The 21,349-nt window shown below is 45.5% G+C and overlaps 1 protein-coding gene and 1 pseudogene across 2 annotated transcripts in view; one reads left to right on the top strand and one right to left on the bottom strand.

Annotated features, from left to right (window-relative positions):
- Positions 1-1,690: 1,690 nt before the first annotated feature.
- The window catches only part of LOC102917436 (serine protease inhibitor A3N-like), a 30,449-nt gene continuing 10,790 nt past the window's right edge, over positions 1,691-21,349 (bottom strand). Inside the window, exons 3-5 of one of the 2 annotated variants that reach the window (XM_076551307.1) lie at positions 4,824-5,097; positions 3,578-3,728; positions 1,691-2,633 (exon numbers count right to left, since the gene is read on the bottom strand). In XM_076551307.1, the coding sequence (XP_076407422.1) occupies positions 2,433-2,633; positions 3,578-3,728; positions 4,824-5,097 (626 nt within the window). In that variant the 3' untranslated portion in view covers positions 1,691-2,432. The remainder of the gene's footprint in view (positions 2,634-3,577; positions 3,729-4,823; positions 5,098-21,349) is intronic. The other variant, XM_076551306.1, reaches the window with a different exon arrangement.
- Positions 12,496-13,172, top strand: LOC102918060 (small ribosomal subunit protein eS8 pseudogene; annotated as a pseudogene).

Consider the following 21,349-nt stretch of genomic DNA (forward strand, 5'->3'; position numbering starts at 1 on the left):
GTTATCTCAGATGTGCTGTCCCAGAGACATAAGGCTAACTTACACACCCCTCTATCTTCTGTCTGCTCTGTGGCCTCAGTAACAACAGAAAACAGATGGAGGCAGCCAGCTGGATGGCAGCTCAGCATTCTCTCAGAAGGCCCTGGAGTCATGCTATGATCTGCAAATCAGGCCGTTTACAGTGGCTATACCTTGGGGACTCTCACATCAGAAGTGGCTACCATTAAATACTTTGTTCTGGCCTCAGTTTGGAGCACAGGTGTCTGAGATCACTACTGTAACCCTCTTCTCCCTCCACAGTCAGCTACCTAAATTACACACTGAGACTGTCCCTGAAGGATGTTTATTACCAGGGCAACATTTGGTGGTCAAATCCTGGAGGAACTCTCATAGAATGGGCAAAATGAAACCCTGACATCTATGTCCTAGACGCCACTAAGAGGTGGACTCAGACATTGCCAACAACTTCTGGATCCAGCTCATAGGCAGCCTGAGATGTACTCAGCACCAGGCTCCTTAGATACCTGGTTTGGAGCCAGGAAGGTTGCAGAGATGCAGGTGAGACATGTCAGTGCTCATGGAGTGCATGGAGTGGCCACTGCAGGGCCTTGACTGACTGTTGGACACATAGGATTTGTTTGGACATGGCTGTTTTCAATACCTGGGTCCTGTTCTTCCTGCTTCGTAGTCTTCATGGAGTGGTACCTTGGTGCACACTGCGGAAGAAAATCCTGTGTGTGACCCTACAGGCTGTAATTTTCTGCAACCACCTGTCTACCTGTTCATTGTGTATTTTTAGCAACCTCGAGATTCAAGTATGTCTCAAATTGAATAAACAACCTTCTCTCTGTGTGCAGGCCTCCAGCAGTGTTTCCAGGCTCACATATTCTCCTTGGACACCCAGAACCCCAACCTAAATCCACCATGGCCTTTTCTGGTCCCCTATCTAAGCACCAAAGCAGATAATCCTTGAGTTGAATCACCTACTCTCCTCTCCAGATGTGGCCTGATGTTCCCTGAAACTGCACTCAGTGTCAATCCCCACATTTGCCCAGAGCAGTTCTCTGCTTTATAGCCACACAAAATTATGAGTTTCCGAAGACAGGAACAGTGATTCACCCCTCCAGAGCTCCCTGTAGCTCTCAGTCATTTGAGAATCCTCACAGGTCCAGGCTCTTTAACATCTGGTGACTGTTTATTCTTTTCCTAACCCCCACCCATGATTCTTAGGAATACCTTGATTGCTGTGTGCCTTGCCCAAAGCATTCTTTCTGGACATCTGACCACCTTCTCACCCTCCTCTGATCTCAACACATAGGTCACATGATCCATAGACTGTTTTGGGAGCTCTCTAGAAAGCATCCAGAGCCTTCTTTTATGATCCACCTGCACACCACCATGGTGATGCCTGTGCACAGAACCCCAGCTTGGTGAAAACTGTTCTTCTGACATCAGGACACTTGAAGAACATCCTGCCAGTCATAATGTCTAGCTGTGGGGTCATGGGAAATGACTAAGCTTCTCTGTGCCTCACTTTCCTCATCTATAAGAAGGACTGAAAATAACATGTAGGTCAGAGGTCCATCACAGGAGTCACAGAGTGTGAGTGACAATCTCTACTACCCCCTGGTCACTAGAGGGCCCACCCCTGCCAACAGAAGCTGAGTGAACACTGCCTGAACACTTCCTGTGCAGTTACATATTTATTGATCCTTTGTTCAAAGCCATGCATTTTGCATAAGGAAGGTGGACGTGTCCATCTGTTGTGTGATGTTGGATAGTGGGGACCCTAGAAAAGGACTCCACTGCCCTAGGTTTGTGTACTGGGGGAAAAGAAGCTGGACTGACCAATCTATTCCATGAGCTTCAGGAATAAGGGATCCAATACTGTGCCAGATGTGGGAAGGGTCAGGAGCCCATGTAAGGGCCAATGGGTGGCAGAGCCTAGAAGAGGAAAAGTATGAGGCAGGAACTGGGCACACTGTGGCCCCAGTTTCTGGAAATAGACTCAGGGCAGCAGGTTGCCTTCTCAGTGCTGGGGCTGAGGTTCACATGTTTGAACTATAAGCTTGCATAGTTTTATCAAGCCTGCAGAAGCTGAAGGAAGACATAACCTGAGCCTAGATAGGGACCGAGTCTACTGCCAGGGCCCAGGCTTTTGGGTAGATGCAGATAAGGAGAGGGAGCAGGGAGGAGCCACAAAGACAGATTTCAGGCTCAGGAACATGAACTAGTGCTGCCAGGAGGACTGGGAGCATGACACTGACTGTCCAAGTGTCCTGTGCATGTTTGAGTCATACAATAAGTCACATGACAATCAAGACATGCGACAGCCAATCAGAGCATGGAAATGAAAATGCACATTGAGACCCACATACAGGCTTAATCTCTGGCCCTCAGGAAGAAGCCTCACCTGAAGCTTCTTGGTAGTGCTAGTTTCCCCTGGGATTTGTGACTTTGGCCATAAAGAGTGGAATCTGAGTATTTGTGTCAAAGATAATCATCAGGAATGCCCTGTTGAAATACACTCTCAGAGGGTTCAAAATTAGAGCCGATCCCACAGCCATGACTTTTGTGGCAGCAGCTGCTTCTGTGCCTGTCTCAGCCACGTCCAGCACAGCCTTGTGGACCACCTGTAGGAGAAAGACATCACTCACTGGAGACCAGGGAGGTTAGGAGAGGAAATTCCTAAAGGAAACATCTACTGCTGGCCTCAGCAGCTGGTGAAGTTGTTTGTTCCTGCAGTGAGCTCTACCCCTTGTGTTTCCAAGTCTCTGCTCAGGGTGTGAGATGAGATATGCCTAGGTCTGCTCAGTCTCTAAGAATCTGTGTTGCTCTCAAACTCATGACAAACTGGAGGATTGGTGTAGGCAACACCAGTCCTTACTCCACAGGCTTCTTCTCAGAAGACCCACAGTGAACAGCCAGTGTGCTAGCAGCAAGAGCAGGTTTCAGCATCCCTCCTGTTCCAGTCTCCTTGGGACATACAACCTCAATGCACTGAGCATGGCTTCTCATTCTCAGACTCCATGCCCTGCTGGGACAGATCTGAGCCCAGGCCTCTGAGTGAGCACTGGACAGAACACTAGACATTGTCAGGCTGTGCAACTGGGAATTTAGTGTGGGTTCTACGGCATCTTCTCTCCTATTCTTAATGTTTTCATCCCAACTGCCATTCACCCCTTGTTATTTCCTTTACTGCTGCCATTCTGTGTGCTACTGAAGAAGTACTGGGTCAGCTCTGCAGTGAAAAGGCTGAGGCTGAAATGCTTTGCCCTGCAGTGGATTGTGGGTAGCATCCACATACAGCACAGGTTGGTGTCTATGGTTGTTGAAGACTAAGCACAGGCTATTTTCCACCCCTGGCTCCAGGGTGAAGTTATGTTCAGGAGGTAGAGGAGGAATTGACTGCATGGTATGCAGCAGGAATATTTAGGCTGTAACCCAGCTCTGCTGGGATGGAGGAATCTCAGAAATGCAGGCTTTTTTATCCATTTACCATTCCCCTGCACAGCACATGGCCTTCACCATCCTCATTCAGGCACCAATGAGAACCACCCAGTGTGTCTTGGCTTACCTGAGAGACTCTCAGGTCCTTGGCCCCTGTGATCCGAGACAGGTCAGCCTGTGTGGAGAAGACTTCCCTGATGCCCAGCTGTGGAAGGATTTTCTCCAGGCTGTAGTCAGTGGTGATGGAGAACTTGGGCATGTAGAGCTGGTTGATCTTCCTGAGAATGAAAAAGAGAAATATAAGCCTCACTGGACTGTGTTCCTCTCAAATGACATTGTAGCTAGGGCACATCACACACAGCCCATTCACTAGAGAGAAGCCCTCTTTCCATCTGGGCCTACATCACATGATTTTGCTTTTCCTATTGCATTAAATATCCATTGATGAAAGCCGGGCGGTGGTGGCGCACGCCTTTAATCCCAGCACTCGGGAGGCAGAGCCAGGTGGATCTCTGTGAGTTCGAGGCCAGCCTGGGCTACCAAGTGAGCTCCAGGAAAGGCGCAAAGCTATGCAGAGAAACCCTGTCTCGAAAAACCAAAAAAAAAAAAAAATCCATTGATGCATAAGATGCTTTACAGGGGCAGGCAAAGAAGCTTGGTACCAATTTTCCCCTATCTAAAATGCTTTTCTCCCAGACCCAGAAAATGCAGTCCTTCCCTGTCATGTGGACCCTCAGACTTCATCTAAGGATCCTTCTAGTTAAAATTGCTCACTCCATCCAACTCCAGCTTTCCTTATCCTTGATTCCTCCAAATTCTCAATCTCACTCATGCTCACATTTAACTAATCAAATAATGATCAGTTATATTTTCATGTCCCCACTCTCTCTTCCTCATTATAAGATGAATCCTTAAGGGTAATAAATTTTGTTCTTGAGTTTCTGATACCCTCTCAGGGTCTAAATTTGAGCATAGCACATAGGTCTTCAAGTCATCATCCCATGAATAGTGAATGAATGAGTGATGAGGAGATGAGATGGCTACACAGGGCAGAGCTGACTCAGAGCTGATCTCATCTCAGCCTCACTTCACTTTGCCTTTCAAAACTCATTCAAGATTCCCTGTAATTACAGCCTGTCAGACACAGAGGAATCCTCAGCCCCTGCTCTAGCTGATGTCATCAACTTGTGAACAACAACATGACAGTAAAATGTGGCCCCAAACTACTGAGTAAGAAGATGGAAATTCACTTTCACTCCTCTTGTCCCTGCTGACTCTCCAACCATTACACTGGGTACTAGTGAGGCTCTGAGGGACAGGGAAACTGGGCCTCAGGTCAACAACAGGATGTTCTGGTTCCTATGGATACCCACCTGGACCTCAGAGAGTCCTTCCACTTCCTCAGGGTCTCTGGTTGCAAGCTGGCTTCCACCTGCTGCATTCTGCCCTCATCAGGGAGGATGAACAGGGCACTGGCATTGCCTGTGTACTTCAGCTCCACCACAGAGCAGTTCAGATCCTCATCCCGGAAGTAGGGTGTAGTCAAGTCCTTAATTTTCATCATAGGCACCTTCACAGTCCTCTTCTTGTCCAAGTAGAAGTAAGAATCAAAAGTGAAACGAGCATCAAAGGGCCTCTTCCATTTCCCTAAATGTGGAGCAGGTCATCAGATTGTGCCATCAGCAGAGGGACTCCACCTCCACCCTATTTCTGCTCCAAGTTCTCACTCTTGACAGGAATCAATCCATCTTCAGCTACACAGAGTGTCCCTTACTGGTTGCATAATCTAGATTAGGAATAACCCTGACAGATGTAGAACTATGAATGTGAAGTGATCCACAGGCTTGGTTTGGAAAGGGGAACTCAAAACTAAAGCTTCCCTACATGAAAAACAGCCAGGGATCTGAGGGTGGGGTGTGTAACAGAGAGATAAGATTGAAATTGGGGAGCCTGGAGCTTGGGGAGTCGAGGATTCCTTTTTCCTTAGAAGGAGCCATATCTAGAAGGCAATGTCTTGTGGGACAGGTTTTAGGAGAAACAGGACAAGAGAGACTGTGTTCTCCCACACAGTGATCTGTCCATGGTGCCAATCAGTGTGAACCACTTTAATTGAAGTCCATTCCCAGAGCCATGAGTGGGTTTAGATTGAAGCTGGTGAGATCTGCGACTCCCCAGAGTTGGATTACCAGGATCCCATAGTTGGTTGACTAAGATATGGGTAATGAGTCTTCTTCAACTACATGAGCTATGTTCACCTCCATAAATAAAAAATATCCTACTTAGACTTGCCCCACATCCCAAGTGCATGTGACCATCTGCAATACACCCTGGACAACTTGGTACTTTGACAATTTCTTGTGCTCAGGATCCAGCAGCATAAACACACATCCCCACCTCAGGGTCAAGCAGCCTTGGAGTTTAGGTCCTGGTCCAGCATAGAGAGCCAAGCCCTGCAGTCTAATCCTTCAGGCCATCACTCTGCTTCCCCTCCCTTCAGAGCAGAGCTGCTCTGTGGTCATCCTGGACTCCTGTCTTCTGTCCTCCATCCTATTCTGTCCATGGCCAATTGGTTTTCTGTCTATAGTCTCAGAGCCTACTCTCATCTGCCCTGGCCTATCCAGAGTCCAGAGTCGCAAATCCACCCCAGATCTAGCCACATCAAGATTTTTTTTTTTAATCAGGAATCATTCTGTGGGCCTTTGCCTCACTCCTTGGTCTATCAGGCAGGTTTTGGTGGGTATGGGATCTGGATGTCTCCCTATGAACACTTACCCACTGCAATTCGAACTCATTTTTCAAACTCTCCTGATCCCTAATCCCAGACTCCTTATCCCAGGATTGTGTCTTCAGCACTGTGACCCCAGAGGCTGCCTTGACTACTAATTTTACAAACTAAAATTCCATTAATCAGCCAGACACTAGACACAGAACACTGCCTGGTTGACACCTCCCTCTCACTAATGGCTTCTCCTCAGTCCCTGCTTTTCCATGTTCAAATGGAGCATTACAGAAAAGGCTCAGGGAGAGGTCCTGCATAGGAATGTGTGAAAGGCTCTTCAGTAGTCATGGGGCATTCCACTTTTCCCTTTTAAGACAGGGTAGCCAGGCTCCTTAGTTCAAGAAGTCCCAGACCACCTGAGTCCTCCTAGAGACATAGGTTCTCTAGCAGATGGATTATGTAGGAGTATTTCAGAAATGCTGGAGTAGGCTGAATGAGGGACGTCTTTTGAGGTAGTTTGAATGCAATTGTCCCCCATAAGCTCATATGGAGTGGCATTATTAGGAGATGTGGCTTTGTTAGAATAGGTGTGGTCTTGTTGCAGGAAGTATGTCATTGTAGAAATGAAGAGATATTCCAGGGTCACAAAGTAAGAAAGAGACAGATCTGGGGATGGGCAAAAGCCTTCTAAAATCTTAATTTCTTCTTTCCTTTCTATCTTGGCATAAGGACTCTTTAAAAATCAGGGAATACTCTTCATTTGCACTTGTGCCCCATCTGCCATCACCAAATTCTAGTCAAGACTCAGTGAAGGAACCTTGAATTAGCATCAAATGGGGCATTCCAACCTACAGATGACAAGTTCATGACATCTCACTGCTCTGGGGTGCAACTGGTTCCTGTTTCTGGACATGAGGTGGGTTAATTGAAAGAGGAAGGTACTTTCAGCTCTGCCAGGATAACAGAGGGTGGTTTCTATCTCAGGCTTGAAAGGCTTCCTGAAAGGAAGAAAACTGAATGGTGTCCCAGTTTCTCACACCAGGATCAGATTTCATTTTGGTTGTCAGGATGGCTGTGTGGTGGTAGAAAGCAAATGGGTGGCCCTCTCAGGGCAGCCCGGTGAGTGGCCTAGGTTGTGTTATTAGTGAATGTGTCTGGCTTATTATGGGAATGTGTGGTTGTTTATAGGCAATGTTCAGAGAACCATCTCCTCCATACACACCTGGAGTGGGGATCACAAGCATGCTAGAGACCACATTTGAAAGCTTGAGGTCATGGTAAACATGGAAGCCAAACTTTAGCCTCTGTCCACTGAATAGGTTAGTTTCAAAGTGAATGTAGATGCTAGAGGGAAGGGATGATGGGGAAGATGGATAGAGAGGAGAGAGGACCAGGTGGGGAAGGATGAGGAGTGAGAAAGTGGAGGAAAAGGGGGACAGGAGGACAGGAGGAGGGAGACGATCAGATGAGGGAGTCAAGGGGAAGACAGAGGGGAGAGAAGACTAGAAGAGTGTAGGAGGAGAATGGAGGGAGCAGGGGAGGGAGGTGTTGAAGCTGATCCACATGTGCCCAGGCCTGTGACATGCCTGCAGAGTGTCATGGATTTCAGCTGCCTTTGTTTACTGTCAGAACGGTGCATCTATTTCTTTGTAAAGCATTCAGCTATATTCTACTGCAAAATTATTTCCCCAGAAAACAGGCTAGTCACTTTGTACAGGGGAAATTTGCCTGAGCGGCTGTCTTCTTTTCCTGACTATGAGAGGATGGTGCCCCTCATAGTGGCCATGGGATCTGCTGGGGAACTGGGGTCCCAGATCCCAAGTCTGCTGCCCCAGAGGGACTCTGCAATAACTGTCCTGTCTCCCCTTAGCTATGACAGCAGCACCCAGACTAGACAAGGTCTCGATCCTTCCTCCTTGTGCAGGGTCAGAAGGAGCAGGCTCCATTTACTCTCCAGGAGCATAGCTCAAGGCACCCACATCTGCCACATATATGATGACCCTGACTGGAGAGAAGATTCATATGGACCCCAGAAATGTACTCTAACCCCATACCACAGGAACATTCTCACCATCTCCAAACCTGGTAATTGCCAATACCACAGTCCTGGAAAGGCTCCTTCCACTGTCCCCACAGAGAAGGAATCCTGGGCATTACCTGGAGAGCTGAAGCCAACTCCCACCATCAGTGTTAGATGAGTCCTGATATTTGGGGTTGCTGTTCTCCTGGGGTGCTGCTCTCCTACTGCACACTGATGCCTATTTATCCACATCGGCACCATCTCCCACCTCTTAGGAAATGCTGGCACATACAAGGTGTGCTCTGAGATAAGATTGGAAGTGGGCAGACAAGATGATTTCTGGTAACATGAATTTCGAACATCTCTTTAGCAGAAACACCTCTCACTGTGGTCCAATCAATAAGGTGACTGCCACTAGATTTCAAGGTTGCAGCTTCTGTTTCTCCAATGATTCAAAGATCAGTGTGGAACTGGAGAGTAGTTGGAGGCAAATAGACAAACTACACCTGTGTCTGTGTAACCATCTTATCAAGCAGCATTTGGATATTTAAATAGAGACTCCATCTCCCCTCTTTGGATCACAGACTTCTGGAGGGAAGCTGCCTTGTCTGGCAGTGAAGGGAAACTCCTAAAGGAATCTGTGTCTGCAGAGCCTGCCTGGCTGATCTGAATTTCAGTACTGTAGAGAGATGGGAACACCACGGGCCAGAAGCTAATGACCTCTTCAAGGACTAATTGTTGCCTCTCTGGAACAGCCATGTTTCCTCCCTGTATCAGAACTAACCCTGTGACAATAGAGTCTATTCACTTAGCAGACAACCAGCTTCAATTCAAAAGCTAAGAATGCCAGCAGATAACATCTTGAGCTGTGGAGAAGCTCCCCCATATTGATGTACATGCCTCTCTGAGGTTCTCTTAAACCTGCCTGAGTTTGTGACTTTCTTTCTTTGTTAAGCTATCAAGTTTTCATGAGCCTGCCTCCACATTGGAACATGGAATTTGGTTAATGTGAGTCTGTGTTTTCAGATCATTGCCACTCAAAATGGCTCCAGAATAAATTATCTCTTAGGCCCTTTAGGAAGAGCTGTGGTGTTTGTGTCAACAGTGTGGTTAGAGACTCAGCAGGCACAGGTGAGGTCCAAAGCTGCTGTCCTTGAAATGGAGGTGCTGATCTTAACAAGAAGGATTTTGGCTGAATAAACAGAAGCCTAAAAGAAGGTCTCTGTGTTTCAGAGAAGCAAATCATTCATGGTGCATTTCTGTTGGCCAGGATCCACCCTAACCTTCCCACACGCATCTGTTACCTCAGCAAGAGCAGTCAATTGCCCTTCAATCCAGACAGCCTGAATCAGTTCAAAGATGACTACCCTGCTATCCTATAAAATCTGTTTTCTTTTCTACCATTTTGCTTTTTTACTCTACCATCCCTCAGAGAGAGAGAGAGAGAGAGAGAGAGAGAGAGAGAGAGAGAGAGAGAGAGAGAGAGAGAGCTTGATAGTTTAATCCTCAATAAATCTCTGTTTTTCCCCACACTGGCTTACATTTAGTTTTGTACCCATGGAGAGAGCCCTGGGCACCTTTTGAAAGGGCCCAATCCACTCTAACTGAATGGAAGTGCTTGGTTTTTAACACTCCTGTGTGCCAATCACTTGTCTGCTGGATCCTGCCACTCTCCCTAACCCAGCCTAGTATTCAAGTCTAAATTTTAGAGTCTGCCTTTCCAGCCGTTTCTCTCTCCACTGTGTTGGATAGATATATGTCAACTTGACATCATCTATAGTCATCATAGAGGGGGGAACCTCACTTGAGAAAATGCATACATAATTAGAGACTGTGGATCAACCTTAGAGAAGTTTCTTAACTAGTTGTGGATGGGGAGGACCAGTCCATGGTGGATGGTGTGACCCCAGGCCTGGTGGTCCTGGGCTCTGTATGAAAGCAGGCTAAGCAAACCATGCTAAAGACTCTGTAGTAGGACATGCCAATAGGGTCGAGGAAATTGGCTACGGCCAATTGCCAAGGCATGCACATAATGAAATTCAAATGAGCCAATCTGGAGTCTGCCTGGGGGCCTAGTAAAAGGCACTCTCAGAATTCCTGATCATGTCCAGCCAATGAGGGACAACCATGCAATGGAAGCAGATTGCAACCCAGACTGGGTGCTGAGAGGAGGGTGTAAAAGGCCTTCCCTGTTATTAAAAGAAGAAGTTTGTTGTTTGTCTTCAACTGAGTCCTGGTGTCTGTGCTGTTAATGCTGTACCTTCTCACTCCTTCTCCTGAGGCAACCAGTAGGATCCAGCAACAGAAAGCCAGAAAGAAGCACCCCTCCTGGCCTTAACATCATCTCCTGACCTCAGGAGGTTGCCATGTTTGGGTTCCTGTCCTGAATTCTTGAAATGACGAACAGTGCTGTAGAATGTGAGACACAGAAATCCTTTCCTCCCCAACTTGCTTTTTAATCTTGGTGTTTCCTTCATCACAGAATTAGAAACCCTTTCTAAGACATCCCCCTATTGTGCCCACTCCTCTGTCCACCCCTATAGGAGACCATCTCTATCTGTGGAAAGGTTCCTGTGGGGAAGAATGAGGAATGAGGAAGTTTAAGTTGAAATATAGGGCTGGATGAAGAGAAAGACTGAGACACAGGAAAGCTTCAAGAGGGCCATGGGTCAATATCCAGTTGCCTTGAGTTTAATCATGATGGGACTTTTATACCTCAGCAAGGGGAGGATCAAAAGACATCCCCCATTAAGATCAAAGCACAATATACAACCAGGTATAGACCCTTCAAAACACCTTGTAACTACACCATTGGCCAAATCATCCTATTACTTAGCCCTGCTAGGTAAAGCAAGCTCAGATTCTCTGACCTTGAGCAAGACTTTACCAGGGAGCCTTTCTGGGTCCTTCCACACCCTTGCTTGCTTAAGTGACATTTTGGAACTTCCTCCTCTGTGTCTGTCTGTCTCATTGCATCACTGGAGCCTGCTCTCCCTCTGTCTTTCTGAACTCCGGAAGTGTATGGGACAAAAGTCCCGCTGTTCATCAGGCAGCTCCCCTATTTACTCCTGGGCACCCCATCCTCTGTAAAGGGACATCTGTTCACTGGGAGGCTGAGCATCTTTCTGAGGAGTCTAGTTCTCTATGGCGACACCCTCAGACAGAGACTCTGTCCCTGCATCACTCACTGCATCCCTCCCTGTGCCTTTGCTCCTGTGCTATCGGTATCCCTCTCCTGGTGGGATTCCTCCGCCCTCTTCTCTAAGTCTCTCCCACCTCCTTCTCACTCTGAAGTCTCTACTGCTGCCCTTTCAAGGTTGTCTTTCTTCCTGCTTGCTCTGTCTCTCTCACTTGATCAGTCTTGGGATTTTTCCATTCCAAGCATGACTCCTCAACTCCACTTGCTTCTATCCTTAAGTTTCTTTCCAACCTCACACTTACAGATCTCAGTAAGTGTCACTACCTATTTTTTTCTGCAATATGGCCTGGCTGTAATACAAATTTGGCAGTCAGTCTCTGTGGGAAGTAAATGACACATTCAACTACCTGATTCTCACTGATCTGGTTAAATTTTGCCAATGCACAGGCAAGTGGTCTGACACCCTCTATGTTCAGGCTTTCTTTCGTCTCATTTCTCTCTCCTCCCTCTGTGCCTCTTGCTATGCTCACCAGATTCTCCTGGCAATGACCAACCTCCTCCTAAAGCTCATCAGAACCTGGAGCCCTTAGTCCCTCTCCTTTCAGCTTTGAAATCTAGGACATGGCCCCTCTGTGGGTGCTGATATAGTCTTTAAACTTCCCTCAGAAACATCTCATGCCAGGCCCCCATCCTCCACATTTCTCTTAAAGTTTGTCTCTACCGAGATCCCAGAGAACATCCCACTGAGCTCCCAACACTCAGTGTTTTTTCTACCACAAAGTTTTGAAGTCCTTCACAAGCCTCCTCAAGCAATAGTAGGGCTGTCAGAGCAGTACCACACTAGACAGTTACCAAGTTGTCTTAGTTAAGGTTTTCTATTGCTGGGACATAACATTTTGACCAAAGAGCAACTTGGAGAGGAAAGTGCTTATCTGGCTTACACGTCCATATTGCTGTTCATCATGAAAGGAAGTTAGGACAGGAACTCAAAAGGGAAAGGCCGTGGAGACAGGAGCTGATGCAGATGCCAGGGAGAGGAGGGGTGTTGTTGCTGGCTTCCTTCCCCTTCTTGTTCAGTCTGCTTTCTTATAGAACCACCAGCCCAGGGATGGCACTACTCACATGGGCTGGGCACTACCCAAGCAATAACTAATTAAGACATTGCCTATGTCCTCTTTACAGCCAGCGCCGAGTGATGGGCATCCTCGAGACAACTGGCACAAGCGCTACAAGACCAGGGGTAAGAGAACGCGCTACCACAAGAAGCAGAAGTATGAGCTGGGACGGCCTGCTGCCAACATGAAGATTGGCCCTCGTTGTATACACACAGTCTGAGTCCGAGGAGGCAGCAAGAAGTACCGTGCCCTAAGATTGGATGTAGGAAACTTTTCCTGGGGCTCTGAGTGTTGTACTCAGAAAACAAGGACCATTGATGTTGTCTACAATGCATCCAATAATGAGCTGGTCCACACCAAGACCCTGGTGAAGAACTGCATCGTGCTTATCGACAGCACACCATACCGACAGTGGTATGAGTCTCACTATGCGCTGCCCCTGGGCCACAAGAAAAGGGCCAAGCTGACTCCTGAAGAGGAAGAAATATTAAACAAAAAACGATCAAAGAAAATCCAAAAGAAATATGATGAAAGGAAAAAGAATCAGCAGTCTTCTTGAGGAGCAGTTCCAGCAGGGCAAGCTTCTTGCCTGTGTTGCCTCAAGACCAGGCCAGTGTGGCAGAGAAGACGGCTATGCACTAGAAGGCAAGGAGCTGGAGTTCTATCTGAGGAAGATCAAAGCCTGGAAAGGCAAATAAATAAAGCATCATTCATAGCGCATGTAATAAAGGTGTTTATTGTTCTATAAAAAAAAGAAAGAAAGAAATTGCCTTATAACCAGATCTCATGGAAGCATATTCTCAATTAAGGTTTCCTTCTTTCAGTATGTTCTAGTTTGTGTGTCCAGTTAACGTAAGACCAGCTAGCACAGGGGCCATGAACAAAGTGTTCATGGTAATAGAGATGGTATTTACACATGGTCTTAACAACATGGACTACCTCTCAGCATGGCTGACCTGGCTCTATCTGCAAATGGGTGCCAGATCCTCCAGCAGCCAGACCATCACTAAGCCTTAGACATGGCACCATACTCCTGGATAACTAGCCAAGGACCTGGTGGCAGGCATTGGGCCACTTTATCCATGGAATGAACAATGCTTTTTTTCTTACAGTAGTAGATATTTATTTTGGTTATAGATTTGACTTTCTGCATGTAATGTTTCTGCCAAAACCATCATCTGTGGTTTTACAGAATGACTTATCCACCAACATGGTACCCCACACAGAATTACCCCTGGACACGGAACTCATTTCCCAGCCAGAGAATGTAACAGTGGACCCAAAGTCAGGAGTTCCCCTGGCCTTACCATTCCACAGCATCCTCAAGCAGCTGTTCTGATAGAGAGATGGAATGGTCTTTTGGAGACACAGTTATAGTACCAGTGAGGTGGGAGCAGTCTGGATGTCTGGAGAAGCGTTTTTTAGAAGGTGATACATGCTTCAAATCATTGTCCACTGTGTGGTATGTTTTCTTCTTAGTTGTGATCCACAGGCAAAGGAGTTAAGAGGTGAAAAGTGAAGAGTTCAAATCACTATCACCCCAGGTACCTACTATGAAGATATTTTTTAATTCCTATTCCCAAATTTTAAATTCTGCTGGCCTAGAATTTTTGGTTTTAGAGTCAGGGATTTCTCCTGCCAGGAGACACAACAAACAACCCACTAAACTGAAAGCTCAGACTTCTACCTACCTGTTTGTGTTTCAGATGGTTTTTATCCAACAGTCTAAGAATGGAATAAGTCTCTAAAGGGGAGTGATTGGTTCACATTACCAAGCAGAACTGGATTGCTTCTCCACAGTGGAGGCAAGAAAGATTGTGTCTAGAGATCAGGTGATCCTTTAGGATGTCTCTTAGTGTTACCATGTCCTGAGATTAAAGTCATGGGAAACAAAAACAACCTAATCCAGTCAGGATGACAAGGGCATGAAGGCATAGGTCACTTCTTCAGGAAAGAGCAAAGACCTGGTGAGCTGCTTGCAGAGTGTTCAGGAAATGCAGAATGTGTAGTAGAGGAACACAGCTAAAAATACCAAGAAACATTGCCACCTATTGTAAATTTAAGAATGAATCTGTTGTCAGATGAATGATAGTTATATCATATTTGGTATAATTATGATCTGGTTAGATATATAATACTTTTGCAACTTTGCCTGGGACAGTTAAAGCCATATAAGACATAACTAAGTGCTGGATATTATTTTCAATTTGAAGCTAAACATGACTTATGAGATATGATCAGTTGTCAAGTTGACAGTGTGTGGACTTGTGATATCTGTTATTGATTTGAGTTTGATTTCCTCTGGAATTAACTAAAACTCATGGAGTGGGGTACATCTGTGAGAAATTTTTCTTTGTCTCTTTTGTTTGTTTTGTTTTGTTTTATGAGTCGAGCCAGGGTTTCTCTGTGTATCCCTAGTTATCCTGGAACTCACTTGGTAGCCTAGGCTAGCCTCAGACTCAGAGATCTACCTATCTCTGCCTCCTGAGTACTGGACTCAATGCATGGGACACCATCATTTGGTGAGGAAATTTTTCTTAATCAAATGATTTTAAGTGGGAAGAGGCACTTTTAATCTGAGTATTTTGAGGTGGGAATATTCACCTTTAATCTGAGCCACACTTTCTCCTGGGAGACTATGTAAAGGACATGGAAGAAGAATGTTTGCTCTCTTTCCCTCCTTGCTGTCACTCTTACTGGCAAGTCCATTCCTTCACTGGCATCACAGCCTAATTCTTCAGGATTCCAGCATATACTGAAGACCAGTTGAGACATTTAAGCTCGTGGACTGAACAACTACTGCATTCTTTCACCTTCCACTGATAGACAGTCATTGTTGAACTAATTGGACCACAGCATTTAAACCATCCTAATAAATCCCCTTCATTTATATAGATTTATTTTACAACTTTGGTTCCTCTAGAGAACACTAACAATTGAAACTTAGTGGCCCATTCACTTCAAATGTTCAATGATGATTGGGTATTTATGGGGACTAAGTCATAACCCAAGATAATTTAGTTCTCTAGGGCAATGTTCCACTCTGCACAACCATGAGATTTTCATCAATGAACCAGGTAGACTCTTCACCACAGTGGTGGCTTTTCTGTGAGGGCATCAGTTATCATTTTCTTCTTATGGATAGAATGGGGGCAGCAAACAGGGAGGGCAACACATGCCACGGACTGGCCCACCGGGAGTACCACGACCGTAGGAGAATCAGGGCTTGGGTAGTCAGGAAGGCAAGGATTCGGCGACTGACAGACAGACAACACACTCAAAAGTGGTTTGAATCTGCTGCAATTTTACTTCTGCAAATCAGTAGTTTATATACAGAAAAGAAAACTATCAAGTCATACAGGGAACAACAAGAGCTTGGCAATAATTCAATTACATCATCTTTAAAAAACATCAAGCACACAGTTATTAATCGGCGCTAGACATATCCTTTCACTCACAAGAACTTTATGACCCAAAGAGCAGTCTGTGTTTTTTAAACTTAGTACAGTCCCTAGACTTGTGTAGGCTTCTTGCAGCTGTGTCCTTCATCTTTATCTCAGCCGCTCCCTAGTTTATTATTCATTTTTACTTTTCTGGTTCTCATGACCCATTTAGCCAATTTTGATGCTGCATATCCTCCCTAAGTATTTCTTCAGTTCTTTACCATATATCTCCTCTAATATAAAACCTTTTTACCTGCTGGAATATAGACTCTTGTACTTTTACACCTATGAGGGGAAGGGGTTCTGCTGTAGTCCTTAAGTTTCCCATGCTGAACTTCCTAAACAGAGGGGCCCACCATCTGCCTCCTATGAGATGTTTTCTGCCATAAATCACTTTAGTTGGGATTCCTAAAGGATTCCTAGTGGGTGAGTGTTCATTCCCTGGAAGTACCTAAGATATTATACTTTCTATTATCTAGCGGCTTGAGGCTTGAGGTCTTTAAGGAATAGTTCATTCTGCTATATCTAAATAAGGTCCATGTCCAGCTTCCCCTTTCCTCCACAGTTCACAACTCAAGCATTCATTAAGTTTGGCTGTGTTTTATAGATTAATTAGAACATTATCAGAAAAGCAGTTATACAGAACCCATAGCCCAGAGAGCTCATGATCTGTGAAACACGTCTCCTTCGAGAAGGAGGCATAACACGGGCACTCTGCCAGGGACCTCCAGGGAGCTTGGTCCCATGAGACAAGTATCTCCCATACACTATTATTGACATAATTGTTCATGTCACACGGACGACACTGGAGTTGGTGTGGCAAACACAGGCTTGAGTTATGAAAAGAAAGATGTACCCTTCCCTCTTACCCACTGGTTTTTGTTCAGTTTTGGTTTTGGAAGGAGACTCTTCCATTGTTAAATGTTAGGGTTTGAATGTGAAACGATCCTGAGAGGCTTGGGGGCTTGAATTCTTGTCCTTCTGTTAGTGACACTGCTTTGGGAGATCAATGATCAACTTTCGACTGTAGCTGCGAGCAAGAGAAATTTAACTGGCTGAGTTCTGACCAAGATCTGTGTTTCCAGATCCTTCAGTTGGGACATGCTGATCCACCATTGACAGCATAGTTCAAAACTCAGCCTCCCACCCTGCCTGTCCTGCCAAGGAACCAAGAAATCCTTCTAACTTCAAGGTGCTTCATTCAGGTATTGGAATCCAGAAACAAGGAAAACAACTAACATACCCAGGCTGTCTTCATACTCCTGGTCTCCCTGTCTCAGACTTTCTAGTGCTGAGATTTCAAGTGTGTACAGCCTCAGCTCTGGCAGATTTTCCCAAGGTCTCTCCCAAGCCACCTCCACCTGACTTCCCTCCTTACCTCTCCCTTCACCTCCTCCTTTTCTCTCCTGCTTTCCCTGCCTCCTTCTTTCTCTTCTGCTTCCCCTCTTTTACCTCTCTCTCTACCTCTCTTTTTCTCCCCTCAGAAGTTAAGTCTGAGCAATCCTTTGAGTTGCCCTAGAGAGGTTTCCCACCAAAAGCCATGAGAATGCTAGGGATTAGCTACATAGTAGGGTGCAGCAAAAACAAGACCTTAAGTCAGTTTATAACACTAGTGGAAAAAGAAAAGGAAAATGGTCATGAGAGTGAACTTGGGTATAGAACCTCCAGCATATGTCAAATCTTCAGCCAACAGTGTGACTCATGAGAAGTCCTGAGGAAGTACCACCCAGCCTGGCTCCTCATGGGTGCCTGACACTGTGGGATAATCCATGCTTATTGTTTCAAGCTGTGCATTTGGGGACAGTTTATTCTGCATCAGGAGATGCATGAGAATACCAGTCTTTCTCTTAGTCCTTAGGACCAAGAGAGAGAGTAAGGACTGTCATGTCAGAAGTCAACATGCAGGCGCACACTGAAATGACTAAGCTAAGTTCTTCATGCTCTGACTTCATCCTGTGTTTGCTCACACAGGTCTCAGCCCTCTCTGTTCCCCCACCCACAGTCACCTTTGCCTTCACATGTATTTGAGATTTCCATTGACATATCCATGTTGCAGATGAATCGACCAGAATAAGTAAAGGAAACCACAATAAATAAATTAAAGTATAAGTAAAAATATTTGTTATGTTATGATTGAGATTAGTACTCTGCTCTGCCAGCAAAGAACATTTTAACTTAATCTGACCTACATCTAACTTTTATGTAAATTATGGTCTTTGTGTTTTTTGCCTTTAAACATGTTGTTCCCTGAGCTTGGTCACCTATAGACTTTTCTTTTTTCTTTTTTTTTTTTTTTAATGTGACATTTTTACACCTTTATTTTTTATTTTATTTTTTTGTTTGGGATTCCACATTTTCTTTTTTATTTTATTTTACAATATAATTTAATTCTACATATCAGCCATGGATACCCTTGTTCTCCTCCCTCCCCCACTTCCTCCCAGCCTACCCCCCATTCCCATCTCCTCCAGGGCAAAGACTCCCTGGAGGATTGAGATCAACCTGGTAGACTCAGTCCAGGCAGGTCCAGTCCCTTCCTCCCAGGCTAAGCCAAGGGTCCCTGCATAAGCCCCAGGTTTCAAACAGCCAACTCATGCACTGAGCACAGGACCCGGTCCCACTGCCTGGATGCCTCCCAAAAAGATCAAGCCAATCAACTGTCTCACCTATTCAGAGGGCCTGATCCAGCTGGGGGCCAACAAGGAATAGGAGACCATGGTAAATAAGACCACATGAGAATAGGAAGAAGCAAAGTGCTAGAGAGACCCATTGAAATCCACAAAGATGCCCCCACAATAGACTGCTGGCAATGGTCGAGAGCCAGCCTGAACTGACCTACTCTGGTGATGGGATGGCCAAACACCCTAATTGTCATGCTAGAAACCCCATCCAATGACTGAGGGAACCAGATGCAGAGATCCTCGGCCAGGCCCCAGGTAGAGCTCTGGGAGTCCAATTGGCAAGAAAGAGGAGGGTTTATATGAGTGAGAATTGTTGAGACCAAGGTTGCATAAAGCACAGGGACAAATAGCCAAACGAATGGAAACACATGAACTATGAACCTATAGACTTTTCAAAGGTATAACGCCACTCTTGGTCTTATCGTTAATTAAAAATACTTAAACCATTATTGTCTTAATAGCATTGTTGTCAGTAACTATCTCATGTGTATCATTTCAACATGACAGCATTGTCTCACAGTGGATTCTCCCCTAGGCAGGAGACCCCCTTCCTGCCCTTCTTTCTCTCACTCCACAGAGACCACGATGGCCACCACTGTTGCTCTGTCCTTCTTGCCTAAGACCAGCTGCATGCAAAGATGCAAAGTTCATGTGGCAAGTTTTACTATTAAATGGAGTGAGGAGAGAAAGAGAGAAAGAGAGAGGTGTGCACTACCTCTGGTGAGGGTGGGGAGGTAGGTTGGAGGAGATTTTTTTTTCTCAAGGGGGCTTTAATGGAAGATGTTGTCAGCACAATGGGCTGGTCTTCAAGGGGATGGGTCAGAATATTAACATCCCTCTGTTTTGATTATTATAAAAAGGTGAGTTATGGTTAGCAAATTGGATAGAATGAGGCCGCTGAATTCTTGAGATTGCTTCCTGCTGACAAAGGGTGAAGGGGGAATGGGGAAGTTGGGGTTGTGCATGGTGGGAGGTATGAGTGAAGAAGTATTCAGGTAGCTGTCATCATGGAGATCTCAAGCATGGCAATCTTAGGCATTTGTTCCTTGAAGGAGCTGAGATGGTCGGTTGCAGCAATGATGTTCCAGGAGCTTGGGGGAGTGGCACACCAAATTAGGAGTAGTACAGGGGCCATCACATCTGCTGTTTCTCTGGAGGTGGAAATGTCTCTATTCATAACAGAATTTTTATCAGGGGGCATGTGGGTGAAATTAAATTGTCAGTATTCACCCAGATAGCATCCTTGGTTGGTGTTTGGCATCCTCAGAGCTGGTGCAGGAGCTGGCATATCTGGAGGACCCCCTGTTCATTGGCCTTGGCATAGTCTGGCAGGAGATGTGAAACTGCAAAATATGCATGAATATGGGTGGGGTCAAAATGGGCTCTGGAGACTGATAGATTTTATCAGACCAGATTTCTTGATACATTCCCCAGGAACATTTCTCAGGAACCTGCAGGTATCTGTAAGACAACTGGAACAGATCTACATCTTGGTGTTATAGCAAAAGTCTATGGCTTTGGTTTAAAAGCCGTGAACATTTCCTGGCGTCAGCACAATGAAACATGTCTTTAATCTATAACTGTAGGAAATTTACTGAATGGAAGTAGTTGAGTAGTGAAGGAGAGGGGAGGTTTCCCTAAAGGTCTGAGGAGAATATATAAGTGAATAGAAGTGAGACAGCTTTCCTATCTTCATATAAACAAACCTTAAAGCTGTTTTTTTTTTAATCTAATTACCCAGGAGATACTGAGAGCAGTCAATAGTAAAAAGTTACATTGAAATCTGTTCTATGCAACCAAACCAAACTAGTGGGAACTCATGAAACTCAGATCAGCAACTGTGGAGCCTGCATGGGACTGGACTAGGCCCTTTGCATATCAAAACAGTTATGTGGCTTGATCTGCTTGGGAGACCCCTGGCAGTGGGATCACAGTCCAAACCTGGTGCATGAGCAGGCTTTTTGGAGCCCACTACCTATGATGGAACACCTCTCACAGCCTTGAGGCAGGGGCAGGGGTTTGGACCTGCCTCCACTAAATGTACCTCCCCATGGGAGGCATTACATTCTTGTAGGAGGGAATGGGGGAATGGGTTTTGAAGAGGAGGGTGGACAGTTGGAGGAGAGAAGAGGGGGATCTTTGATTGGTATGTAAAATGAACGAAAAATTTTCCTTAAATAAAAAAAAGAAAAAATCTGTTTTATGAGTTTATATGATCTGGTAACAAGGTAAATTGTGTCTAGACCTAGTAGTAGCCTTAGGAGAGGGAGACCTGTGGATTTTATATAGAGAAATGAGAAGGTAGCTGAAGCAAAGCCTGGACGTCAAATGGACTCAGAGATCTGAGAAGGATAAATTGTATCTGAGTGAAGACCAAGCAGCTTTTAAATCTTTTAAATTAAAAATGACCGGGACCAGTCCATACCCAGTTAGCCATAGCCAGATCTAAACATTGTTAGAGGCAGAAGTATCAGAAGAGCATCAGTCTTCAGCCTCCAGGCCTATAAGGTGGGAATTTTTCCAATGGAAGAGGAACATAGAGAAGACTGATCATACTTTGTCTAGGCAAAAGAGGTAAAATCAATTCTCTGATGTCCTGCTGTTTGTCCACAGTCTGGGCCAGGTTGTGGTGGCAGGTCTTGCATTGGGGCATTGTGCCCAGAGGTCAGCATTGCCATAACCCAGTGGAGACATTGTGGTGCCTCGTAATCTTCTTTGGGGACCTTGTGTCATTTCTAGGATCTGGGAGTCTTTTATATCAACATTTTAAATGTCATATTCT

This window comes from Peromyscus maniculatus, chromosome 14 (genome assembly GCF_049852395.1).
Source record: "Peromyscus maniculatus bairdii isolate BWxNUB_F1_BW_parent chromosome 14, HU_Pman_BW_mat_3.1, whole genome shotgun sequence".
Classification (NCBI taxonomy): Eukaryota; Metazoa; Chordata; class Mammalia; order Rodentia; family Cricetidae; genus Peromyscus; species Peromyscus maniculatus.